This window comes from Chelonia mydas, chromosome 1 (genome assembly GCF_015237465.2).
Source record: "Chelonia mydas isolate rCheMyd1 chromosome 1, rCheMyd1.pri.v2, whole genome shotgun sequence".
Lineage (NCBI taxonomy): Eukaryota > Metazoa > Chordata > Testudines > Cheloniidae > Chelonia > Chelonia mydas.
This window is the reverse complement of record NC_057849.1, coordinates 206,556,578-206,580,638: the sequence shown is the minus strand read 5'-3', so window position 1 is coordinate 206,580,638 and position 24,061 is coordinate 206,556,578. Positions and strand designations below refer to the sequence as shown.

At 48.5% G+C, this 24,061-nt stretch overlaps 2 protein-coding genes across 2 annotated transcripts; one reads left to right on the top strand and one right to left on the bottom strand.

The window, feature by feature from the left end:
- Nucleotides 1-464: 464 nt before the first annotated feature.
- Nucleotides 465-10,093, bottom strand: PTMS (parathymosin). Its single transcript, XM_037910842.2, has 6 exons — nucleotides 10,016-10,093; nucleotides 8,140-9,652; nucleotides 3,110-3,181; nucleotides 2,173-2,248; nucleotides 1,947-2,014; nucleotides 465-1,247 (listed from the first exon to the last, which is right to left on the bottom strand). Exons 2-6 carry the CDS (start codon nucleotides 8,185-8,187, stop codon nucleotides 1,197-1,199), a joined length of 315 nt encoding a protein of 104 aa, XP_037766770.1. The 5' UTR covers nucleotides 8,188-9,652; nucleotides 10,016-10,093; the 3' UTR covers nucleotides 465-1,196.
- A 6,925-nt stretch (nucleotides 10,094-17,018) lies between these two features.
- Nucleotides 17,019-23,765, top strand: MLF2 (myeloid leukemia factor 2). Its single transcript, XM_043539644.1, is given in 10 exon segments — nucleotides 17,019-17,264; nucleotides 17,803-17,877; nucleotides 18,079-18,205; nucleotides 18,677-18,712; nucleotides 20,374-20,427; nucleotides 20,883-21,008; nucleotides 21,892-22,051; nucleotides 22,132-22,235; nucleotides 22,238-22,372; nucleotides 23,142-23,765. Coding segments are annotated over 8 exon segments (732 nt in total). The 5' UTR covers nucleotides 17,019-17,264; nucleotides 17,803-17,827; the 3' UTR covers nucleotides 22,313-22,372; nucleotides 23,142-23,765.
- The last annotated feature ends 296 nt before the right edge of the window (nucleotides 23,766-24,061 follow it).

Here is a 24,061-nt window from a genome sequence, read left to right as displayed (position 1 = left end):
TTCTGCGATTCCTGGCATGCCAGCGAAGCAGTGCAAGGGAGGAAGAAGTAGGCACAACAGACGGCTTTTCAAGAGTCTCCCGGTCAATGCCAGGGGGCACCACCCATGGCTGTTCCCTGCAGCAGTTGCTGCTCAAGTTAACCCAGGTGCTATTTTTCTTCAACAAACTAACCTGTTAGTTGGTTCAGAATTTGAATTGGGATCCATAGGCACCACCTGACAAATGCACACTTCAACATCTTTTTAAATGAGTTTATTTACAGTGCTACTTGAAAACAATATATATATTTATATCTATCACCCTTATGATGGTTTGTGCCATAGAAAATGCTGTAACTGGATCGGCTTTAATTTACAAAAAACAGCAACAAGGTAATCTGGAAGGGGAATGGAAATCAAAATTTGGTCCCTAATTATTTCTCTTTTTCTTCTTCTTCTTCTTTTTTTTTTTTTTTTTTTTTTTAAAAAAGCCCCAAAATGAGAAACTGCAACACACATTAATTTATACATAAAAACAACCTTTATCTTCTGGAAAAAAAATCATGGGGCCAGCTTACCTGTTGTGTAAACTTTTTTTTTTTAATGTTAAGCTAAATTTCTGCCTGTGTGTGCGCTTTAATAAAAAAAAAAAGTTATTTGCATGTAACATTCCTTTTCTTTCTCTCAGAGGGATCAGATAGAAGGCAGTTAAGGGAAGGCTTAGGATAGGTATCACGAGATCCCTGCCCTCAACCTTCTCTATCCCAAGGAGGATGTTGGAGGGCAGATCTCAGCAGCAGAGGGGTGAGAATCTTGATCAAATTAGTGGAGAGAGGTGGCAAGTGAAAAGGGATTAGAGGCGCTTGTTGTGGGATGAGTCTGGAATTTGGAATATGTCAGCTTGCTTGTTGGGAAAAGGAGGGGTCATCAGTTTGAGGACTATTGGGATTATTTGGGAGTGGGGTGCAGGAATAGTAATCAGCAGTGGAGATGTGCTGGGGGAGTGGGCAACCTCAGATTTGGGAGCATCATAGGAAGGCTAGAACTTGTGGTGGAAGGGAAACTCTTAGTCCCATGCCCTCTTCCCTGTCTGAGAGCATTTCTAATCCTTCCTCATCTGAGACTGTGTGAAGCCAGAGGCTAAATGACAGTGCAAGCACAGGCTGGAATGGAGGCAGGAGACACAAATGGAGCAAGAAAGGATGGGATGAGAGAACTCAAGCCGAAGACCCATTTTCTGTCTTCTGTCTCTTTGGATCAACTTCATCCTATACAGGATTAGGGAGAGGGGAGAGAGAGTGATTAGCACAGTCAGAACTCCCCCACCCCCCAAATGTTTCATAGGATTCAGCCCAATATGTGATCCTACACATTGAAGCACACTCTCTGCCTGTGATTCACATTGCTGCATGGTTCCCCGCACTCCAAATTCTGTTTGTTTGTCCCCCCAGGAGTCCTCTCTTCTCTACAGACCCTACAGGTGACTGGCGCTCAGATACGCCAGTGATGGGCATGGTATAAGAACCCTGGACAGATCAATCCACATGTTATCCACACTATTATTTCCAGCACATAAACTCCACATGGATCCACTCTGTCTTAGTCAGACCCCTAGAATCCACCCTCAAAACTGGATCCCCGTGACCTCATTAAAAATCTCAATTTCACATTGGATCCAGTTTCCTACATAAGCCACAGAAATAACTGATGTATGTGAGATCCAGGGTCCCACACGATCTCAAGCACCCTACATGTAATAAGCAAGGTGGAGGATCTGGATCAATTGTACACAGCATTCACTGGGATTCCTTATCCTTCACTACATGAAATGTATGTATCCTATAGTCACACAAGATCCACGGTGGTGATGTGACTGCTCACTGATAGAATCCACATGGATTTCGCCAACTCCCAGACAGGCAGGACAGCCCCCTTTTGCCCCCTCTGCTCCCAGTGCCATCACCCACCTCCTCTTCTTCCTCTGCAGATCGTTTTGCTGCATGTCCGTCCTGCTCCTGCCCATTCTCATCTCCATCTAAACACAAGCAAAACAGCAAGTCACATGTTAATACCAGCAATGCTCAAGGAAACCTGCCCCTGCTGGGGATGCCCAGAGGGGAGATTCAGTCTCCGTGGCAATGCAACCCTGGCTACCCCAACCCCTCTCCCCACACACATATTAGCAGCTCCCACCGTCCTCCTCTTCTCCTGCCTCTTCTTCATCCACATCCTCAGGATTCTCTTCCTCCTCCGCACCATTTTCCTCATCCTGAGTAAAACAAAGCCACAGAAGAAATCAGCTTTGGCCTACTCTTTCCAGGCCACGCATCACTCCTGCTGCCTGAAACTATCCCCATCCCAGCCAGCCTGTGCAGCCAAAGCCACCTACCTTCCCAACTTTGTCTCCCCACACAACCCACCTCCCCACAACCGACCCTCCACCCACTCCCCTAGCCTGCAGTCCCATGCTACCTGCAACCTCTTCCACCAGAAACCTTCCCAGATTCTCCTTGGGACTCTGCTCCCCATATCACCTACATCACCTTCTAGGCTGTGCTCTTCATGATGCTTGCCTCCCCTAGTGCCTGAAGCCCTCCCCAAACCTCCCTAGTCTGTGCCTCCCTCACATCACCTGCCACCCCAATCCCACCCCTTCCTCACGGGACTGGGTACATCCCCAGACATCCACCTCTTCAATCCCCCCACCCACCCCACGCTACCCACCTCCTCAGTATTCCCACCCAGCCCATGCCTATCACTTTACCCTATGCCACACACCTCCGTGATCCACCACCTCTCACCACGGAGCATGCATCCCAATCCCACCTCCTCTGGTCTACAATTTTAATTTCCAGCTACCTTCTCATTGCTCCTTGTCCCATACTCCCCATGCTGTCTGCCTCCCAGGTGGCCCACTCCCCTCTGACTTGTGCTTCCCATCCCACTCCCCTAACTCACATTCTGCCACCTGCCTCCCTGATAGGCTCCGCTGGGCTGCACTCCTCATCCATCTCACCTCCCAGATTCCGTTCCCCTGTCCCAATTTGCACTCCTCAGGCCAATTGCTTCTCTCACTGCCAAAAATCCCCTCCAAACGTATGTCCTGAGGGGTGAATATATTTGGCCTCACCTCTATTATCTCCTTCTTCTTTTCTTTGCAGACAGTCTTCTCCTCCAGTTTTTCCTTCTTTTCTTTCAATTCCTAGATAAGGGATGAGAAAAATAATTCTGAGATTTAGCATCAGAGAGAATGACAAAACTGGGGTTGTTTAAATTTGAAGTGAAGAGGGATCAAAGAGGACATGATAAAACGATGAGTGGGATAGAAAAGGTAATTACACAAAGGGACATTCAATTAAATGGAAAGGTAGTCAAATTAAACATTATAAATAGAAACATTTTTCACATAACACACAACTGGCATGTAGAACTCATTGCCACATGATATAATAGAGGCCAAGAGCTTAGCATATTTCAAAATGGGATTACATATTTATGTGGAAAATGAAAAAAATCCAGAGTTACAACAGACAGGAGGAACATTTTTTTAAGTAAGGGATATAAAACCTTGTGCTCGAGGCGTAAGACAACCACTAACTGAGATAGGTTAGAACGAAACTTCTCCTGTGTGCAGTTTATTGTATAATTGTCCACTAGGGGGATTCCTGAGTCTTCCTCTGAGGCATCTGGTGCAGGCCACCGTCAGAGACAGGATATGGGATTAGCTGAACCCTGGGTCAGATCTAGTACGACAATTCTTACAGCAGGATTATCTGGCTATTTGGACTCTCTCCTCAGACCCTATGCTACCAGCACTCCTAGCTATATTCGAGACACCACCGACTTCCTGAGGAAACTACAACACATTGGTGATCTTCCTGAAAACACCATCCTGGCCACTATGGATATAGAAGCTCTTTACACCAATATTCCACACACGGATGGACTACAAGCTGTCAGGAACAGTATCCCTGATGAGGCCACGGCACACCTGGTGGCTGAACTTTGTGACTTTGTCCTCACCCACAACCATTTCAGATTTGGGGACGACTTATACCTTCAAGTCAGTGGCACTGCCATGGCCCCACAGCATGCCAACACTTTTATGGCTGACTTAGAACAATGCTTCCTCAGCTCTCGTCCCCTAGCACTCCTCCTCTACTTATGCTACATTGATGACACCTTCATCATATGGACCCATGGGAAGGAGGCCCTTGAAGAATTCCACCTGTATGTCAACAATTTCCACGCCACCAGCAACCTCAGGCTGGACCAGTCCACACAAGAAATCCACTTCCTGGACACTTCGGTGCAAATAAGTGACGGTCACATAACCACCACCCTATACTGGAAACCTACTGACCGCTATACTTACCTACATGCCTCCAGCTTCCATCCAGGACACATCACATTACACAATGTCTACAGCCAAGCCCTAAGATACAACCGCATTTGCTCCAATCCCTCAGACAGAGACAAAACACCTACAAGATCTCTATCAAGCATTCTTAAAACTACAGTACCCACCTGGGGAAGTGAGGAAACAGACTGACAGAGCGAGATGGGTACCCAGAAGTCACCTACTACAGGACAGGCCCAACAAGGAAAATAGAACACCACTGGCCATCACGTACAGCCCCCAGCTAAAACCTCTCCAGCGCATCATCAACGATCTACAACCTGTCCTGGAAAACGATCCCCCACTCTCACAGGCCTTGGGAGGCAGGCCAATCCTCGCTTACTGACAGCCCCCCAACCTGAAGCAAATACTCATCAGCAACTACACACCACACCACAGAAACACTAACCCAGGAACCAATCCCTGTAACAAATCCTGTTGTCTTCTCTGTCCCCATATCTACTCTAGCGACACCATCATAGGACCCAACCATACCATCAGAGGCTCCTTCACCTGCACATCTACTAATGTGATATATGCCATCATGTGCCAGCAATGCCCCTCTGCCATGTACACTGGCCAAACCAGATAGTCTCTATGTAAAAGGATAAATGGACACAGATCAGACATCAGGAATGGTAACATACAAAAGCCAGTAAGAGAACACTTCTTTCTCCCCGGACACTCAATAACAGATTTAAAAGTAGCCCATTCTTCAACAAAAAAACTTCAAAAACAGATTTCAAAGAGAAACTGCAGAGCTACAATTCATTTGCAAACTTTAACACCATCAATTTGGGCTTGAATAGGGACTGGGAGTGGCTGGCTCACTACAAAAGCAATTCTCCCTCTCTTGGTATTGACACCGCCTCATCAATTATTGGGAGCTGACCACATCCACCCTGACTAAATTGGCCTTCAACATTGGTTCTCCACTTGTAAGGTAACTCCCTTCTCTTCATGTGCCAATATATATTTATGCCTGTATCTGTAATTTTCACTCCATGCATCTGAAGAAGGGGTTTTTTTTACCCACAAAAGCTTATGCCCAAATAAATCTGTTAGTCTTTAAGGTGCCACCGGACTACTTGTTGTTTTTGTGGATACAGACTAACATGGCTACCCCTCTGATACTTGACAATTCCTATGTCATCCCAGTGTATATCATTGTCAGAATAACTATCCTCCTCCCCACCTCCAACCCTAGGAACAAAATCTCACTCCAGTTACAAATTTGCAGAAGTCTCCTTCTCACAGGAGAGGCTGGGACTCTAGTAATCCTACTTAATATAGGATTTGAGGGGTGGGGGGTGGAGAGTGTCCCTCCTCCCCATGATCAGAGACAGGAAAAGCTCTCTCAGGCTATGTCTACACTACATCTTATGTCGGCATAACCTATATCACCTGGGGGTGTGAATAAACCATCCCCCGAGCGACATAAGTTACACCAACATAAGCGCCGGTGTAGATAGCGCTATGCTGGCAGGAGAGCTTCAGTCATCCTCCCTGAACCAAGAGCTGGATCACTCCCTCAAAACCATATCCTGGTCTCCTCTTTCCCAGTGTCTTGAGCAATGGGATTCTAGGCCCTTCAGTTGGTAAAACAATTCCCCAGACTCACAGACCCCTCAGCACTGTGCAGTGGTTTCTAAACTCTAGTCAGAAGGGATTGAGATTTAAAGACCTGACTTCCGGCTATGACTAATGGGAGACTGACAAAATCCTCTGCTAGTGTCTGAAGGGTGTGAACCCCAGAGGGGGACTGTTTAGGGTATGGGGAGAACTATTGGAAAAGGACTGAAACTGAGCCATGGAAAAGGAGTTCAGTGACCATCCTTCAACACTTTGGGATCTAGGAACCTGGGGTGCCATCTCCCCAAAGGAGTGGTCTAGAACCCCATCACTCAGGACACTAGGAACTACAACTCTGAGTAGAACTACTCACATGCCTAAATACCCTGCTGAATTGGAGCCTAAGCACCCTGGGAATGGAGTGAGGGGGAAAATCCTTCTCTCCCTACCTAGTGCAGGAGGTGATGTGGGTTTTCCCAGCTCTGATTTCTTCCTTTTAAAATATATTTTCCACATTCTTATTCTATATAATGAAGAGAAGCCACAGGAGAGAAGACTGGGTAGTATTAACCTTTACCTCGATGCCCCAGCTGCCCCTGGGAATTTGGGAGGCAATTGGAAGAACGCAGTATTTAGCTTGCTCAGCTACTAAAAAAACATTGGGCAAGTTCCAGTGCCATAAGGCACATGTTAGAGTCTTTCCTATTTACCCCCACAAACCCCGTTTTAGCAGATGACTTTCTGTCTAGGTTTGCAATGAGCACGGGCAGCTGAATGTGCTCCCCAGTCCCTACAACACAGCAGTGGAAAGGCTGGTTCAGGGGCATTTTATTCTTTTACCACCTGGGACTTGTCTTTGTCCAAACTGATAATGAGAGCTTATATTTGCCCAAAGACTAATAAGTCATAGTGATGCCATCTGTTCCCTACACTCTCTTCCTCACTCTTCTCTCTCTCTCTTCACCCTCCCTCCTTCTTTCTCTCTCTTTTCCTCATTCGTTTTCTTGCCTAACTCTACTAACCTTTAGCTAGCCAAAAGAGCAAAAACATTTCTAAAGCAGCAGCTTCAGCCCCTGCAGCCTTTAAAAAAGATCCACTATGGCACTGCATATAGTACTGGGGGGACGGGACATACATGACCACATTTTTGGATGAATTGCTTGTGACTCCCCCCCGCCCGACCTCTGTGCCCCACATAATGCAAAAATTCAAATCCTCATCACACAACCAACCCTCACAACAGTCCAACCCACAGCAGCGGCAGTACAAAGAGCTCCTTTCCACAGCACACACAGCATATCCAATGCTCACAGCACAGAAACACAACTCAGGCAAACATCATTCACAGCACACAATGCTCAGTACCACAGCACTCAAGAGACGAAAAATAAACATTCAGAGATACCCAATCTATGCGCTAGCATAACTCGCACCCACTCCTGCACACACCCAGCAATCGCACCACGCACAGGCACTAATGTGCTCCCACTCCCTCCTGTTTTATTACTTTACCTTTGTTAATCTAACAAAGCCCCTAACCACCACGCACCCTTGCTGGTTGGATACATCGGATCTTTCCCCCCTTCCGCAGCTATGACCCCGGGGACCCCGACCAGCCAGCCAGACTGGCATTGGCACAGCCAAAGATCATTTGACCAGGTCGGCACCGTTTGCCAAACGCACGGATCCAGTGGCAGCAAAAACATCAACAGACTTTTAAAGAAAACAATCAGGGACCAGCCGCGCTTGGTGCAGGGTTAATGGCCAGGGAGGTGAGCAGCGAAGTGAAGGGAGATCGGAGGGCAGGCAAGGCGAGGGCAAGATAAAGCAAGCCAAGAAGGGGAAAGAGAGCGAGCTTTGTGATCGCACAAACACTTTTGTCTCTCTCACGTGCGCATTGCACTGAACAATGGGGGACCCACCGCTCCACGCAAATGCTAATTCAGAGCAAAGGACAGGAGAAACGCCAGGGGCGACGAAAGAGCCCCTGAGAGGAAACAAGAGCAATGGAAAGGGGTGGGGAAAGAGAGTCGACAACACTGCCCTGCCCCTGCTTTCCCCGCGCCGCCGCTGTCGTGCGAAGATCTCCGAGCACTTTACAGCCATTCCCGAACTGACAGACTGAGGGGGCGAGGAGGACCGGGGGGAGGGGGCAAACAAGCTGGCGGAGGGTCAGGCTGGGTGCTCACCGTGGCACCCACTTCTGCAGGAGCCTCCTCCGCGCGTTTCTCCGACATCCTGGTGCAGCAGCGAGAGCAGAGGAATCACCCACCAAGAAATGCCCGGGAGCCCCCCTACCGACACGAGCTAGCGGGGATTGGGCAGCGGAGCCGAGTTCAAAGTCCGAACAACCCAAAGGCCAGTGGCTGCAGCTTGTGCCCCGGGGACCGAAGTGCCAGGGTCTCCCGTCCCGCCGTGCTGGGGAATATGCCAGAGAAGGGGATTTATACACCACTCGGTGACGACGGAAGGAGGGACCTGGGGAAGGGAGGGGAGACGGACTGGGAGGGAGAAAAGAGGGAGGCACGATGTAGAGAAAGCCAGGTTGGTGGAAAGAACCCTGGAACAATGTGTACTCACATTTGCCAAACGATCACTAACAATTAGGGGAAGCAGCATGGTAAGCGGAAGGGGTGCTAGGAGCCCTGAGTTCAGTTCCAGGCTCCAGCACCCACCTGTTGTGTGACCTTGGGCAAATCTCTGCCTCGGTTTCCCCACCCCTGCCCTATCAGATTGTGAGCTCAGGGCAGGGACCCTGACTCACTGTGTATCTGTAGTGTACCTAGTGCAAACGGGGCTCAGATCTTGGTTTGGGGCCTCTAGGTGCCACCGCAATACAAATAATAACTAGCACATTAATAAAAGGAGTACTTGCAGCACCTTAGAGACTAACAAATTTATTTAAGCATAAGCTTACTGAGCTTTTTGCGACTATAGACTAACACGGCTGCTACTCTGAAACCTAACACATTAATCTTCACCCTCTTGCGCAGAGAAGAAGCTGAGAGAGGGAAAGTCACACAAGTCACATAGAGCCAGAAGTCCTGTCTCTACCGTTCTCTAACCCATTGGACCCACATCCTCCCAAAGCTAGAAGGGAGCCCAGAAGTCCTGCCCCCAACTCTATCCCATTAGACTTGTGTCCCACCGCTAGAACTAGGGGGTGGAGAAAACAATGGGTGTGTGTTGGTGATGTGGTGTTTCCTTAGGTCGCCGTCTGAAAATCCTAGACATGAAAAATGCTATTAGCAACCATCTTGTCCAATGTGCCGCTCCTGCCCCTGTCCCTACCGCCTCGCCCCACTTCCCTTTTCTCTCCCCCCAACCCCCATCTTCGGAGGACAGATGGGAACACTTCGTTCTATCGTCCGGCCCAACCACTCTAGCTGCTGCCGCTGCGGCTTCAGCTATTGGTCGCTCACTGATCCCGCTTGTCGAGGCTCCCCGACGCGTTCAAGCTGGACCTGACCCAGCTGCGGGCTGGAGGACGGCTGGCGGGGACGTCTGGGGAGTAAGATGGTGCTTGGCATATAAAGAAGAGACTGAATTCGGTCTCTCTCCTGTTCAGCGTTTCCCTCCTTTTGTCTCGTTCTACATCTGCCTCGTCAGCTGGTGCCTTTTCGGGCTGGCTCCTGGCCCAGAAATCCCTCTTCGCCCCAGCCCGACATACACCAAAGGAGCCTAATGCGGTCCAGGAAGGAACTGAAACACATCAATGGATGTCCAAAATCACCAGTCCTCCCCGACCCATTGCTTCGTATAACCCCGCATACGAGGCGCTGTACCCTGTAGGGCTGGGGTCTGGAGCCCTGGCTATGGTGGGAGCCCCTCCACTCCTACCCATTCCCAAAAGGAGGCGCTGTAGGGAACAAGGCAGGGCCCCAGATTGTGGGGACAGCTCCCAGCTCCTCCGGTCCCACCAGGAGTCACTGGAGAGCGTGCACCGGCGGGGCGGGGTTCCCAGCTGCTCCAGGCGGGCCAGCAGGAGGCGCTGCCTGGGCATGGGGGAGCTGGGTACGACGTGCCTGGCAGGGCTGCGTGGGGCAGAAGGATCGGTACGCTTACGTCGCCCGCGGTTCCTCCTGCCTGGAATTTTCCACTCCAGCAGCCCGCGCTCCCAGCACGCCCCGCCCCCGCCTGGCACCGTTCCCAGGCTTTCCAACCCCTTCCCCGCTCGCTCCTCCCCTTCCCCCCGCCGCCCAAGTCCCGCCAGGGAGGAGCCGGGCCGGGGACACAGCACTCCTGCGCGGGAACCAGGCGGGGCGAGGGGTGTTTTTCCCGCGCTCAGAGGGTGGGGTGTGGGGCCGCTGGGGGAGGGGAGAAGCGGCTTCCAAAACCCCATATAAGGAGGGACCAATGGGCGGGCATGTGATTGGATAATTCAAATGAGCTCTTCTCCTGGTAACAGGCTTCTCATTGGCTGCTGGAAACAATTCTATGCAATGGGGAAAAGGCATAAAGCAGAAGAGAACGGGAAGAGGCCATCGGGTCCGGACGGGGAGGGCAGTTACTGTGACAACCAGGGTGGGGTTTGGGTTTCCTGCCTCTGGGGTGGGAGGGGGGACCTGGATGCCTGGGTTCTGTCCCTGGTTGTGGATGGGGAGTGAGCGCTAAGGGGCTACAACAGGGGGGTCTGTAAAACAGCACTCCTAGGGTCTCTCCTACCTGCAGGGGGGAAGCAGGGGCACTAATTAAAGTAAGAGCTTGAGCTCAAAGCTAACCGCAGGCATGAAACAGAATACAGTGTCAGCAAGAGTCTCTGGATACGGTGTGCGGCATTGACACCTGCTGTCTCGCTTGCTGGCTGTCTTTAACCCAGACTCCCAAGAACTGTTTGCCTCTAGGATGTCAGTTCTATTCTGGTCCCAGCTCAGGGGTAGTGATGTCAGGGACTAACATACAGAATCTTTCACCTTGAGGGCCCTGGTTTCAGTCTAATCTCAGGCAAGGAGACTGCCTCTTTCAGGGAGATCAGTAGATCCCTGAAAATCTGTAGGTACCCATGGACCATGTTTGGAGATCGGATGCGGATACAAATTTTGTGTCATGCAGGGCTCCAGAGATCAGGTTAGAAGATACAGAGCCTTTCGCTGATAGGGCTCTGGTTCTAACCCTCTTCCGTGGAAGTTGTTTCCAGATGATAGTTTTGTGGCCCCTGCATGAGAGGTTTCTGAATCTTGTTCCTAATGAAAATACATGTCCCTATTGCCACACTTGGCACTTCTCATCAAGCAACACAAACACTGCACTCTTTTTTTCCCTGGCTGAATGCTCATGCACATTGCCAAACACTCAAAAACATATACACACATACCCCAAACACATGCATACACCAACAAACACACACATATACAAATTCATGTATACTCACAAACGTGCATACCATGCACATGCACACACATTCATAGATTCCAAGGCCAGAAGAAACCACTCTGATCATCTAGTCATAGAGTTTCCCCAGAGTAATCCCAAGAGCAGATCTTTTTGGAAAAACATCCAATCTTGATTCTAAAATGGTCAATAATGAAGAATCCACCAAGAACACCAAGTAAAGTGTTCAAATGGTTAATTAATCTCACTGTTAAAAAATTATGCCTTATTTCCTGTCTCAAGAAGTGTTGCACCCAACATGGGGGAATTCTAAGTTAGACCTTACCAACTAATCACAGAACTAAAAATTAATGGTAACTTGGGTTATCATGACTTGATAATGTGCAAACAGATAGAAGTCCAGACTAGTGATATAGATACTTGGTGCTTTAAAAAGGTAAATTTCACAAAGTTAAAAACAATTATGAGCCAGATCAGCTGGGAGAAAGTATTTAATCAGAAAAAATGTGAATTATAATTCGGAATTCTTGAAGAATATTTTACTAAATGCCCAAAAAGCCACACTCCCACGATCAAGGAACAAAGCTGTATTGGTTAAAAAACTCACCTCGTTTAGAGAAGTGAATGCAGCTATAAAAAATAATATATAACAATTGGAAGAAAGGGGAAGGTAATGAATAAATCAGATGCTAGGAAATGTAGAAAATTGACAAAGGAAGCAAAGGGAAAAATGGAGAAATCTATGGCCAGCAAGTTCAGAATAAAATGGAGAGTTTTAAGTATATTAAGAACAAGAAGAATCCTAACAAAGGTACTGGTCCATTACTAGATGGAAATGGTAGAATTATCAATAGTAATGGACACAGGTGCTGGCTTCTAATTTTCCTTGGAGGTGTTCAACCCTTGCTCAGCCCCAGGCCCTGCCCCAACTCCACCCTTTCCCCCCAAGCCTCCACCCCTGCCCACATCTTCCTGCCCCTGCCCTGCCCCTTTCCACCTCTCCCCCAAGCACACCCCATCCCCTCTCCTCCTCCCTCCCTCCCAGCGCCTCCTGCGTGCCGCGGCGGGCAGGAGGGGGGGAGGGAGGGATGCTTGGCTGCCCATGGATGCTAAGCACACACTAATTTTTTTTCCGTGGGTGCTCCAGCCCTGGAACACCCAGAGAGTCAGCACCTAATGTAATGGAGAAAAGGCCGGTGTGTTCAATAAATATTTCTGTTCTGCATTTAGGGAAAAAACTGATGATGTAGTCATATGATATAATACTCTTTCTATTCCACTAGTATCTAAAGAGCAGCTACTAAAATTTTGCATTTTAAAATCAGCAGTTCCAGAGCAACTTTCATTCAAGTGTTTGAAGAGAGCTGGCTGAGGAGCTCACTGAACCATTAAAATTGATTTTGAATAAGTCTTGGAACACTGAAGAATGGAAGAAAGCTAATATGCCAATTTTTAAAAAGGGTAAACAGAATGACCTGGGTAATTATAACTAAGGTTATGATTTAGTCATGGGTATTTTTTAGTAAAAGTCATGGACAGGTCACGGGCAATGAACAAAAATTCACAGCCAGTGACCTGTCCATGACTTATATTAAAAATACCTCTGATTAAATCGGGGGGGGAGACACTGCTGGGGGAGCCTCTCAGGGGAGGGCTGCTGGGAGGGAGGCACCTGGGGCTATCAGCTGGCTAGGGACTGCTGTCTGGGGCCACTCTGGCCAGGGACCACTGCTCTGGCCGACCGGGGACTGTGCCTGGGGCCGCTGTAACAGGGTCACGAAAAGTCATGGAATCCATCACTTCTGCGACCTCCGTGACGGACACAGAGCCCTACTTATAACCATGTTAGTCTGATATTGATCCCAGAGAAGATAATGGAGCAACTGATATGGGACTCAATTAATAAAGAATTAAAAGAGGGTTATATAATTAATGCCAATCAATATGGGATTATGGAAAATAGACCTTCTCAAACTAACTTGATATATTTTTTGATGAGATTACAAGTTTGGTAGATAAAAGGAGCAGTGTTGATGTAATATACTTAAACTTCTGTAAGGCATTTGACTTGGTACTGAATGACATTTTAATTAAAAAATTAGAATGATATTAACTGTATTAAAAACTGGCTAGCTGATCAGTCTGAAAAAGTAATTGTAAATGGGGAATCATCATCAAGTGTGTGTGTTTCTAGTGGGGTCCCACAAGGATTAGTTCTTGGCTCTCCACTATTTAACATTTTTATTAATAACCTAGAAACAAACATAAAATCATCACTAATAAAGTTTGCAAATGACACAGAAATTGAGAGAAGTGATAAATAATGAAGAGGACAGATCACTCAAACAGTGATCTGGATCACTTTGTAAACTGGGTGCAAGCAAACAACGTGTGTTTTAACATGGCTAAATGTAAATGTATACCTTTAGGAACAAACAATATAGGCCATACTTAGACAACGCAGGATTCTATCCTGGGAAGCAGTGACTCTGAACAAGATTTGGGAGCTGAATGTGAGCTTCCAGAGTGAGGCTAAGGCCAAAAAGGCTAATGCAATGGTTGGATGCATAAATGGGAATGTCAAGTAGGAAAAGAGAGGTTATTTTACCCCTGTATTTGACACTGGTGCGACTGCTGCTGCAATAGGGTGTCCACTTCTGCTGTCCACGATTCAAAAAGGATGTTGATAAATCGGAGAGGGTTCAGAGAAGAGCCATGAGAATGATGAAAGGATTAGAAAACCTGCCTTCTAGTGACAGACTGAAGGAGTTAAATCTATTTAGCTTAACAAAGAGAAGGTTAAGGAGTGATTTGATTAAAGCCTATAAGTATCTACATGGGGAACAAATATTAATGATGGGCTCTTCAGTCTAGCAGAGAAAGATATAACATGATCCAGTAACTGGAAGTGTAAAGCTAGACAAATTCAACAGAAAAAATAAAGCATACATTTTTAGCAGTGAAGATAATTATCATTGAGAACAGTTTGCCAAGGGTTATGGGCGATTCTCCATCACTGACAATTTAAAAATTAAGATTGGATGTTTTTCTAAAAGATATGCTTTAGGAATTACTTTGGGAAAGTTCTATGGTCTGTGTAATACAGGAGGGTCAGACCAGATGATCACAATGGTCCCTTCTGACCTTGGAATCTATGAAAAAATCCCAGTGCTGCATACAGATATCACTCACTTCCCATGGATTTAAGGCTCTGTATTGCATGGGAAACTCCAGTCTCTTCTTCAGGTTGGCTTTGTAAATGCCAGCAGAATATTTCTCTCCCTTTTAGGATCTTATGTTCTTCGGCACACAAGCAAAGCTGAGGATATATGAGCTAGATCTCTCTGGGAATAAAATATGGGGTGTGTGCATACATGTAGAGTATATGTGGATTTTCTCTGTATGTTGTGTATGTGTGCATGTTCTTGAGCTGCACACTTGTTTGTGATTTTTTTTTGAGTATTTGGGGGGTGCATGTCAAGCATGTGTTGAGTGAATATTGCAAGTGTGTATTTTTGTGTGCATGTTAAATTGTATGTCATTTGTTTTATGTGTTGGTATGTGTGGGAGAGTGGTATATTTGCATTCATTTATGTTTGTATACATGTATATGTGTGTGCTTGGATGTGGGCAAGTGTATTGCATGTGTGCAGTCTCTTCATGTGTTTTGTGTGTGCATGTATATCAGGGTGTAAGTATTTGCATGTGTGTCATGTATTTCATGTATGCACACATCTGTATCATGTGTGCATACATGAAACACGTGTGCATGTGTAGACATATGTGTCATGAGTATGGTCGGGGACAAACACATTTGTACATTTCCTTTTGAGTCCCCTCCTGTTCTCGATGTCTTTCCGTCCCAAGGTGATTTGATGTATTTGTTACTGCTGTTTTGCAGATTTTAAACTAACTCAAGGTTTTTTCTGAGTGAAAAGAAAACACAATGTTGAGTAGTTTAAGACTTTTTTTTTTAAAAAAAGACATGTCTTTCTCAGCAACAACTCAAAAATGGCTCAATAAAAACTTCCATACTATGCATGGAACAACAAAAAAGGAGAGTTTAATATTTGCATAACTTTCCATATATTTGCATAAATCTAGGCACAAACCATTGGTAGCAGCTGACATCCCATTTTAAAGTGAGATTGTAGCAAACCCACAATGTGGGGAGAGAACTTATGGGGTCAAGAACATTTGAGAGGCACTGAACATCCATCTATCTATCTGTAATAATAGTTCAGGGCAGATTTCTGGTCTTGTTCCTATTTTCATGGAGGCTGCATTCTGCTAGCATGAACAAAGAGAAGGTGTTGAAACTACCCACCACTGCATGCAGCTTTGAATGGGGAAATGGTCTCTTTGGGTTTGGCACTGGGAAGTCACTGAGCCAAATGATGCATTTCAACCCCCCTGCCCCATCCCCTCCTTTATTGTGCTGCCAAAGAGTTTGTTGTCTGTACCTCCCAAAGCCACATAGGGTGACCAGATTTTCAAAATGAAAAGGTATGGGGATGTGTAGCATGTATGAGTGTGTCCCATTCAGAAAAGTGCAGGAGAGAGGTCTGAGAAGTGGGGGAGGGAGGGCAGGATTGTTGGGTGTCAGTCAGGGTGCATGCCAGCCAGGTATGGAGAACAGAGTGGCGGGGCAGATGACACAAATGGGAATTTCAGGTTGAAGCAAAGAGGTTATTTTACCTCTATATTTGATAAATATATTTATTTGGCACTGGTGCAACCATTGCTGCAACAGTGTGTCCAGTTCTGGTGTTCACAATTCAAAAAGAAGTCTAGATGTGTGGCAAGGAAGGTAGACAGCAGCAATGATGAGACAGGGCATGTGGCTTGCAGGTGTCCACGGATGAGAGACACGGGGAAGGGGAACAGGCTAAATTAACGCCATTGTGCATCCCCCTCCTTCAGCAGACGCAGGAAGTGGTAAGAGGCGGAAGCAAAAGTCAGTACTTGAGACTCTGGGTTCCCGGGCAGCAGGGGCTTCGAAAGGTGGTAAACAGGTGGCAGAGCAGAGAGGTGCGGGAATTACAGAGCAGCGCTGGCTGGACCCAGCTCAGCCTGCTCTGCTGGAGCGGAATGGGCCAAAATAGTCACCACGCCTAGAAAACTAGAACCGGGTGGATCCCAAAGGAGCCCCCAAGAGCCATCCGAGCCAACCTCCAACGGGAGCAAGAAGGGCCGTGTACGTTCGGGCCGGGCTGGCAAGCAAGGCTACAGCGCAGCTCGGGGAGCCCGCCGAGCCCAGAAGACGGAAGGCAGCAGCTGCCACCTTCAATCAGTCTCTCGCCTCCGCCGGCCCCCGCCGCGCAGCTCTAATGTGTGGCGCGAGGGAGACCCCTGCTGCTCCCCCGTGTGCACTGCACCGTGCGCGGGCCCGGCCCAATGCAGGCGGCTCCTCCCCGTTCAGGTGACGGGAGCTGAAGCCAGGCTGCTGGCAGCCATTTCCTTAGCAGCCTCACAACAAAAGGAGCCCACGGGCCATTAAGGGTATCACGCCCCGCCTCAGACCTTCTATTGTTACACCCCCCCTCCCCCGGGACGGGTTCCCGGGGCCCCCTGGCGCTGTGCGGGGCGATGGTTATAACCATCCCCTCCCTACCACTGTCCCCCTCGCTTCTGCTCCCACCCCCCGCCGCCCCTCCCCCGCCCTCTGGCCCCGCGGAGCTTTTCCAGCGCCGGCCGGGCTGCGCTGCGCGTTGCGGCCGCGGGGAGGCGCTGGCGCGCCGGGCCGACCTCACTTCCTGGCCAGGCCGTGGTGCGGGCTGGCAGCACCCGGCGGCGGAGGGCAGCGCGCTCCCAGCTCCCCTTCCCCCAGCGCACCCTCCGCGAAGGCCGCGCGGGGAGCAGGCGGGCTCCGGGGCTAGATGGGAGCGGACGCTTGAGCGGGCGCTGCGCTGCCAGGTGCCCGTGGCGGAGGAAGGCCTGCGGGAGCGAGCGGCGGACACCCCGCCAGGCAGGGGAGCGTGAGGTGGGCGGGTGGCAGGCGGGATGCGGGGCCGGGGGGTTGCAGTCTACAGGAGGAGCGGTGGGAGAGGAGGCTGCCTAGGCTGGAGGCCCGGCTCGTGCTCGCCTTTGGGGGTGGGGGCTGTCTGCAGGGCGAGGAGCGCTTGTGTCTGCGCTGGGGTAAGTAGTGACGCTGCGGGGCCGGCCTGGTGCCTCCGCACCTTTGGGAGTCCTAGTGTGAACGGGGGGCGCCTGTCCCTGCCCTGGGGGTCCGGGGTGAGGTGTCTGTGTGGGGCAGGTAAGCGATAAGGAGACTGGCGGGGGGGCTGTGGAGACGGCAATTTGGTTATATTCCCTGTCGGGGGAGGGGTAGTTTGGGAAACGGCTCCTATTGGTTGAGCTGACCTGCCAGAGGCATCTGTAGAGATTGCTCTGCTACCCACAGGACCTGGTGCAAGAGGGAGGGTTGCATGAGCTGGTGAATACATATTGGTGTGAAAAGAGAAGGGGTCATGCCCTGTGTCCCCAGCTTGCTTATGTTCACTCAGGCTCCCTGTTTGCAGAGCCCTCCCCGGATCTGAAGGAAGTATGTTCCGGTTCATGAGGGATGGAGAACCAGAGGACCCCATGTTTACGATGTGCGTATGAACCCCAAATTTATCGAGGGGGGAAGTGGGTTCAAATAGATTAGGGAAGACTGTGTGTCAGGACTCACAGGTTGTATTTCTCACTCTCAGAGGGAAGTTGGGTCAGGGTTAGATCAGGGGACGGAGTCAGGGCTGGTGGGTTATCTGGGACTCTGCCTCCTAAGGTCTCCTCTCCCTGTTGATCCCCTCCAGGGACCCTTTTGCTATTCACCGTCAGCACATGAACCGCATGCTTTCTGGAGGCTTTGCATACAGCCCCTTCCTCAGCATAACTGATGGGACCATGCCTGGGGCACGTCAGGCCAGTCGCAGGATGCAGGTAAAGGGGATGCTGAGTATAGTTGTAGAGTCTCTTTGCCCTCTGACTTCCCTCACCTTCCCATGTGGTTAGGATGGGGCAGTTCTCTTCTTTGCAGGAAGTGGGGGAAGGAAAATTAGTTCCCTAGAACATGGGTGTTATATCCCTTTACTTCACATGCTTCCCTCTAATCTACTGTATGCCAGGGCATCAGTGTCTTGGAGTGATGGAAGATAAGTGTCATTTTGCAGAGCCTAAATTAATATCACCAGAATAGGTTTGAAAGTGTCACTTCTTTCCCCACCTGCACCTTGTGGGCAGTGGGGGGACATGCAGGAGTTTATGGAGCAATGTCTGTTAAACCCTTTGGCCACTTGGTAGGCCTGGGTCTTTTGTTTCCTTCTATTTCTTGGGAAAGGGAAAGGGTCCTGGGTTTGGACAATGAGTGGATCCCTCCTAATTTTTTTTGTGTTTCTCTGTTGCCCCCTGCAGGCAGGAGCCATCTCACCCTTTGGAATGTTGGGAATGGTAAGGCTTCAGTTTCTCTGTGCAGCTCTGGGGCCTTCCCCAAAGTGTAACATCCAGATTTACAGCTCCCCAATAGGTCATTTTATCCCCAAGTTCTTCATGTGCTCCACATATTCAGCAGTGCTACAATGCAGCCACCTCTAGGTGAGCGTGTCAACAAACACAGTACAGGGAATGGGGGGGGAAGGAACATGGACACCAGGGGAAACCCCAGCTCATAGGAAAATACCTTAATAGGGTGTGGGCCAGTGGGTAGGAGGCCTGGATTCAACTCATGGCTTTCAATGACCCTCAGTGTGACTTTAGTGAGGTCACTTTACCTCTCTGTGCTTATGTGTCCCCCTCCAGCACTTTGTCTGTTTGGAGTAGAGTCTGTCTCTTATTAAATGGTTGCACAGGGTCTTGCACAGAGGAACTCTGAGCTCAGTTGGGGCCTCAGGGTGCTACTGTAATACACAAATAATAGAAATGGGATGGTTGATTACCAGGAAGAGCAGGCAGAACTGTGGCTCTTTCAGGTATGACCCTGAAACCCACATACAAGCAATCTGCATGGAGTTCAGAGAGAGAGGGCTGAGATTTGGATTCCAAGGCTAGGTGATAAATCTGAGTCAGGGACTATAACTAATCAGGAAGAAGATCTGGGCACCATTAAGGAGACTTAATGAAAGCCTCTGCTCAATGGGTATGTCAAATGTCAAAAAAGCCAACAAAACATTAGGATGCCCAGGAATAGGATGGAAAATAATACTGGAGCTATTCCAATGTCATTACATAAATCAGTGGGATGTCCTTACCTGGAACACTGTGTTCTTCTGTGGTCACCCTGTCTCTGAAAGGACATAGCAGAAATAGAGAGTTCAGTCATGGGTGGCAAAAGTCATCAGAAACCTAAAGATTTCCATATGAAGAAAGATTGAAGAGATTGGGACTGTTTCTGTTAGAGAAGAGATGAAAAATAAATGAGAGAGGATAAATAAGAGCACATAATTTACCTTTCTCCTACTACAAGAATGAGAGACTATTCAATTACATCGAAAGGCAGCACATCTGAAACTGACCAAAGACAAACTTCTTTTGTATATTTCATGATTAATTTGTGGAACTCTCCGCCCTAGGATATCAAAAATGACTAGACATTTTTATAGAAAATGAGAACATCCATAGTTACGTTAGATCAAGAAAAGCAATAGAAGAGAGAAGTCCCACACTGAGTGGCATAAATGAGGAAGTAGCTTCCCATAGGGACAGGCTGTTTCACAATTTCCACAAAGGGGTTTCTTTTACCTTCAGTTGGTAGCCAGGACCAGACACTACATCAGAAACAGGATACTGGACTGATCTAGTGTTGTGACCCTATCTTTCTGTGAGCCAAATCAAAGCTGGGGGATTCAGGCCAAGAGTGAGATAACCCAACCCATCCCATCCCAAGCTTCTGGGAGTTGAAGAGCTTAGAATGAGATCTTGGGGACAAAGGGTCGATGTTACGGGTGAGCACTGTGCAGTTCTATTACCATAGCCTGGCCTTCTGATAGGGTGAGGGGTCGGGAACTCTCGTTTATTCTCCTAAAGCAGCTTCCATGATTCTTTGTGAGTGCACTCACTTGTCTACTCTCCTTCTGTTCTCTTCCCACCTGACTCTGTTCCTCCCCTCCTCCCAGGCAGGTGGCTTCATGGACATGTTCGGGATGATGAACGATATGATTGGAAATGTGGTAAGAACCTTCCTCAACACTGTTTGCATTGACAGGCATGCACTGATATCACCGCTGCCATCCTGGGTAATCAGTTGCCACCCAGAGTCTCCTGTTTTCCACCTCCTCCACAAGGGCTACTGCTGCTCCCATGACATTGTTCCTTCCCGAGCAGTAAAGATGGCATTGCCTATACGTTTGGAGCAACATGGAGCATGAGGGAGCAGCCCCTCCATGCAGAGAAGATGAGGCAGTGGGAAGGGTGTGCAGGGGATGTCCCCCTCACTTACGGAGCAGAAGGAATGGGGTGGGGGGTAATGGAAAGGAGAGAGGTGGGTGTGAAAGGGAAGAGGATGCCCCCCCTTTTATCAAAAAGAAACCAAGATGAATGGTGGGGGGAGGAGCTCAGAGGAGCAGCTGACTTTTTTCTTTCCTTTCCTTTTTTTTTTTTTTTTTTTCTTACCTTCCCTCACCAGGAGCACATGACAAGTGGTGCCAACTGCCAAACGTTTTCTTCTTCAACTGTCATCTCCTATTCCAACTTGGGTGATGGCCCCAAAGTCTATCATGAGACCTCGGAGACGCGCTCTGCACCTGGCGGGGTGAGAAGGAAGATGCTGCTCCTGCACCCAGTGAGGGGCAGGACATCACAGGCAGCTGCTTTTTCTGGGGATCTGCCACATTTAGTTGTATGGCACTGACTACCCAGAGCATTTTATTATTTGTGTTACCATAGCACCTAGGAGACCTAGTCATGGACCAGGACCTTATTGTGCTAGGTGCCGTTGAGACACAGAACAAGAGACAGTCCCTGCCCCAAAATCTATACAATCTAAGTATAACACAAGAGATGGATGCATTTTGGATGAGGGAGGGGTATAAGTAGACAAAGACAATATTGGTTAGCATGGTAGGCTGTGATCTCTACGCACCAGCAGTTTAACCGATGTCAAGTTTTTTGTAGGAGTCATGGCAGAGGATGAATTTGAAAGTGGATAACGAGGTAGTTTTGCAGATGTTTATGGGGAGCACCTCCGAAGTGTGAGGGCAGCATAGGAGAAAGCACAGAGTTGTTTGTTTGAAATTTAACAAGTGGGTGATGGAGGCTGGCATCATGGGCCCACTGAAGGTGAGCATTGTCAGCTTGGTTGTGAATGAGAGAGAAGTTTTGTGGGGATTGACTGTGAAGGGCATTCAAACTGAAGACAAGCAGCTTATGTTTGATGCATTTTTGCATAGGGGTGAATCAAAGATCTGGGGAAATTATGTGACTCAGTGAGGGGCTAGTGGGGTCGTGCCCAGGGCTACATGAAGGATTTGTTTTTCCCATTGTTGATGATGTTTCACTTGGAAGTAGTGAGAGAAAAACAGTGATTCTGTTGGAAGGCTAAGGAGGGGAACAATATTGCAGGTAGGAAATGATGGGTGCTAAATAGGGTTGTGGGGTACAGGTGAGGGACTGACACTGCACTACACTGCACCCAGATCCGTGAAACAAGACGGACTGTGCGGGACTCAAACAGTGGCCTGGAGCAGATGTCAATTGGGCACCACATCCGGGAGAGAGCCCACATCATGCAGCGCTCACGGAACCATCGCACAGGTGACCAGGAAGAGAGGCAGGAGTACATCAACCTGGATGAGAGTGAGTGCTCCTTGCTGCCTGGGGCTCCCAAATCCTGGACTGCCTTCCCATTGAGCCTGCTGTTCTCTTTCCTTGTGTAGGTGATGCAGCTGCATTTGATGATGAGTGGAGGCGAGAAACATCCCGGTTCCGGCCACAGCGAGGACTGGGTTATCGGCGTCACGAGAGCAGCAGTGGCCGCCGGTTCCTGAGGGGACACATCTTGCTATCCAGGGCCCTGAGGATTCCCCATCCAGACAGGCCCGCCGATACGACTGGTGAATCTGGAGCAGACTTTGGGGGGTGCAGCATGGTCACCCCCAAATCCACCTACTCTCTCTTGTAAGTCTGACTGTCCTCTCCACTCCCCCCATTGTGTGGCTGCCTCACTCCTTTTGAACCTCACTTTCACTACCCTCAGCATGGGGTGCAGGGCCTCAATGTGAGCCACTTGGGGGTGTCAGTTGGAGAAGGGGGACATGCTCTAGGGTCCAGCAGGAAGCTTCCTCTTTGGCAACTCATCTTTGCCAACATCCAAAACAGGGTGGGTGGCTCCAGCCTGAGTCACTTCAGATACTGGTTTGGGGCTGACAATGTGGGAGTATCAGAACATGGTTCCCCTCATTTTTCTGACTATCTTGTGGACACAGTTTGGGAAGTCTGTGCCTCTTGCACCCTGGATTGTGTGGGAGTAGCTGTCTTCCCTCACTATCAGGCAAACAGATGTGGGTTTAAATGTGCGAGGAAGTGGGGAAGCAGCATCTGGGGAGCTAAGGAGATAGTGTTCAAAAATGTCACTAAATTGAAGTTGGAAGCCTATCTGCAGGAACTGTCTATTTACAGGTGAAACCAAACTCTCATGAGATCAACTCAAGTCTAGATTCAGTAGAGAAGTGCTGAGTTTTTCCTTCCTCCCAGCATTCTGAATTGAGTTTACTGGGGGTAAATCCAAAATTTAGTGCTAAGGATTTATTAATTTATCTGATCAGTTTCTCTTGCTGAATTTTAAATTACAGTGCTTGGTTTTACCCTTCTGTACCACCCCTTTATTTATACCTCTGTAACTTGCATTCTCTCTCTTTCTCTTCTCCCTCTCTCCATCTCCTCTCAGGTACAGACAGTGAAACTCTGATGACAAAGCACTGCTTGGAATCTTCTCAAATTTAATATTAACCCCCACCCTCTAAGAATTGAATAAAGTGATTAACCCTCCACACTGCTCTCCTTCTCACCCAGTGCGGGGGCTACAGGGTGGTTTGGGGACCTCATGGGTGTACGAAGGACACATTTATTATCCTGCCTCAATTCTCCCTCCCCTTCCCCCCCTCAAACTCTTCTTCCTCTTTTTCCAGTCACCCTTGGCTCAGTTCCCTTTGCCAGTATTTGTGCACACAAGGGTCATCACCCTGTCCTTCCTGTCCCTTCCAGCTTTCCTGCGCCTGGTTGGGCTGGTTCTGGAGTGGTATTTGGTCCCTTCTGAAATGATCATGTTGAAGAATTTCTTGCCCCATTCTTAATCCCCCTCACTGGGACAAAAGCCCCCACTTCCTCTCCTGCTTCCTGGTATGGTGAGGTGGAAGGAAGTGTGTTTGGGAGGGGGAGAGGAACAAGAACTGAACCAGCCTGTATCTCCCTGCCCATGTAACCCCATTTGCAGTCAACTCTCCCCTTTTTTAATTTGATTTGTGAAACTTGTAACTAGGTGTTTACTGAATAAAGGAACAAGAACTGTAAAGAAAATGGAGTTGGGTCGTTTCTGCCTTCTCTCTTCTAAGGGAGCTGAATTGCCTGCTGCAGAACTATTGCCCTAACATTTCCCTTCAACCTAGCACCGCTTATATGGCTGTCCTGTTCTTCCCCTCACTTCCTTGTTGAATCAATCTGACAACCATGTTTTTTCACACACACACCCCCCACCTTCTTACTAACTTGGGAGAGGATGATTTATAAGATGGAAATTGTAAAAAAGCAACAGCAAGAAACCTCTAATTTGTTTTAAATGCTATTATTTCACTTAACACGCGCAAGTGA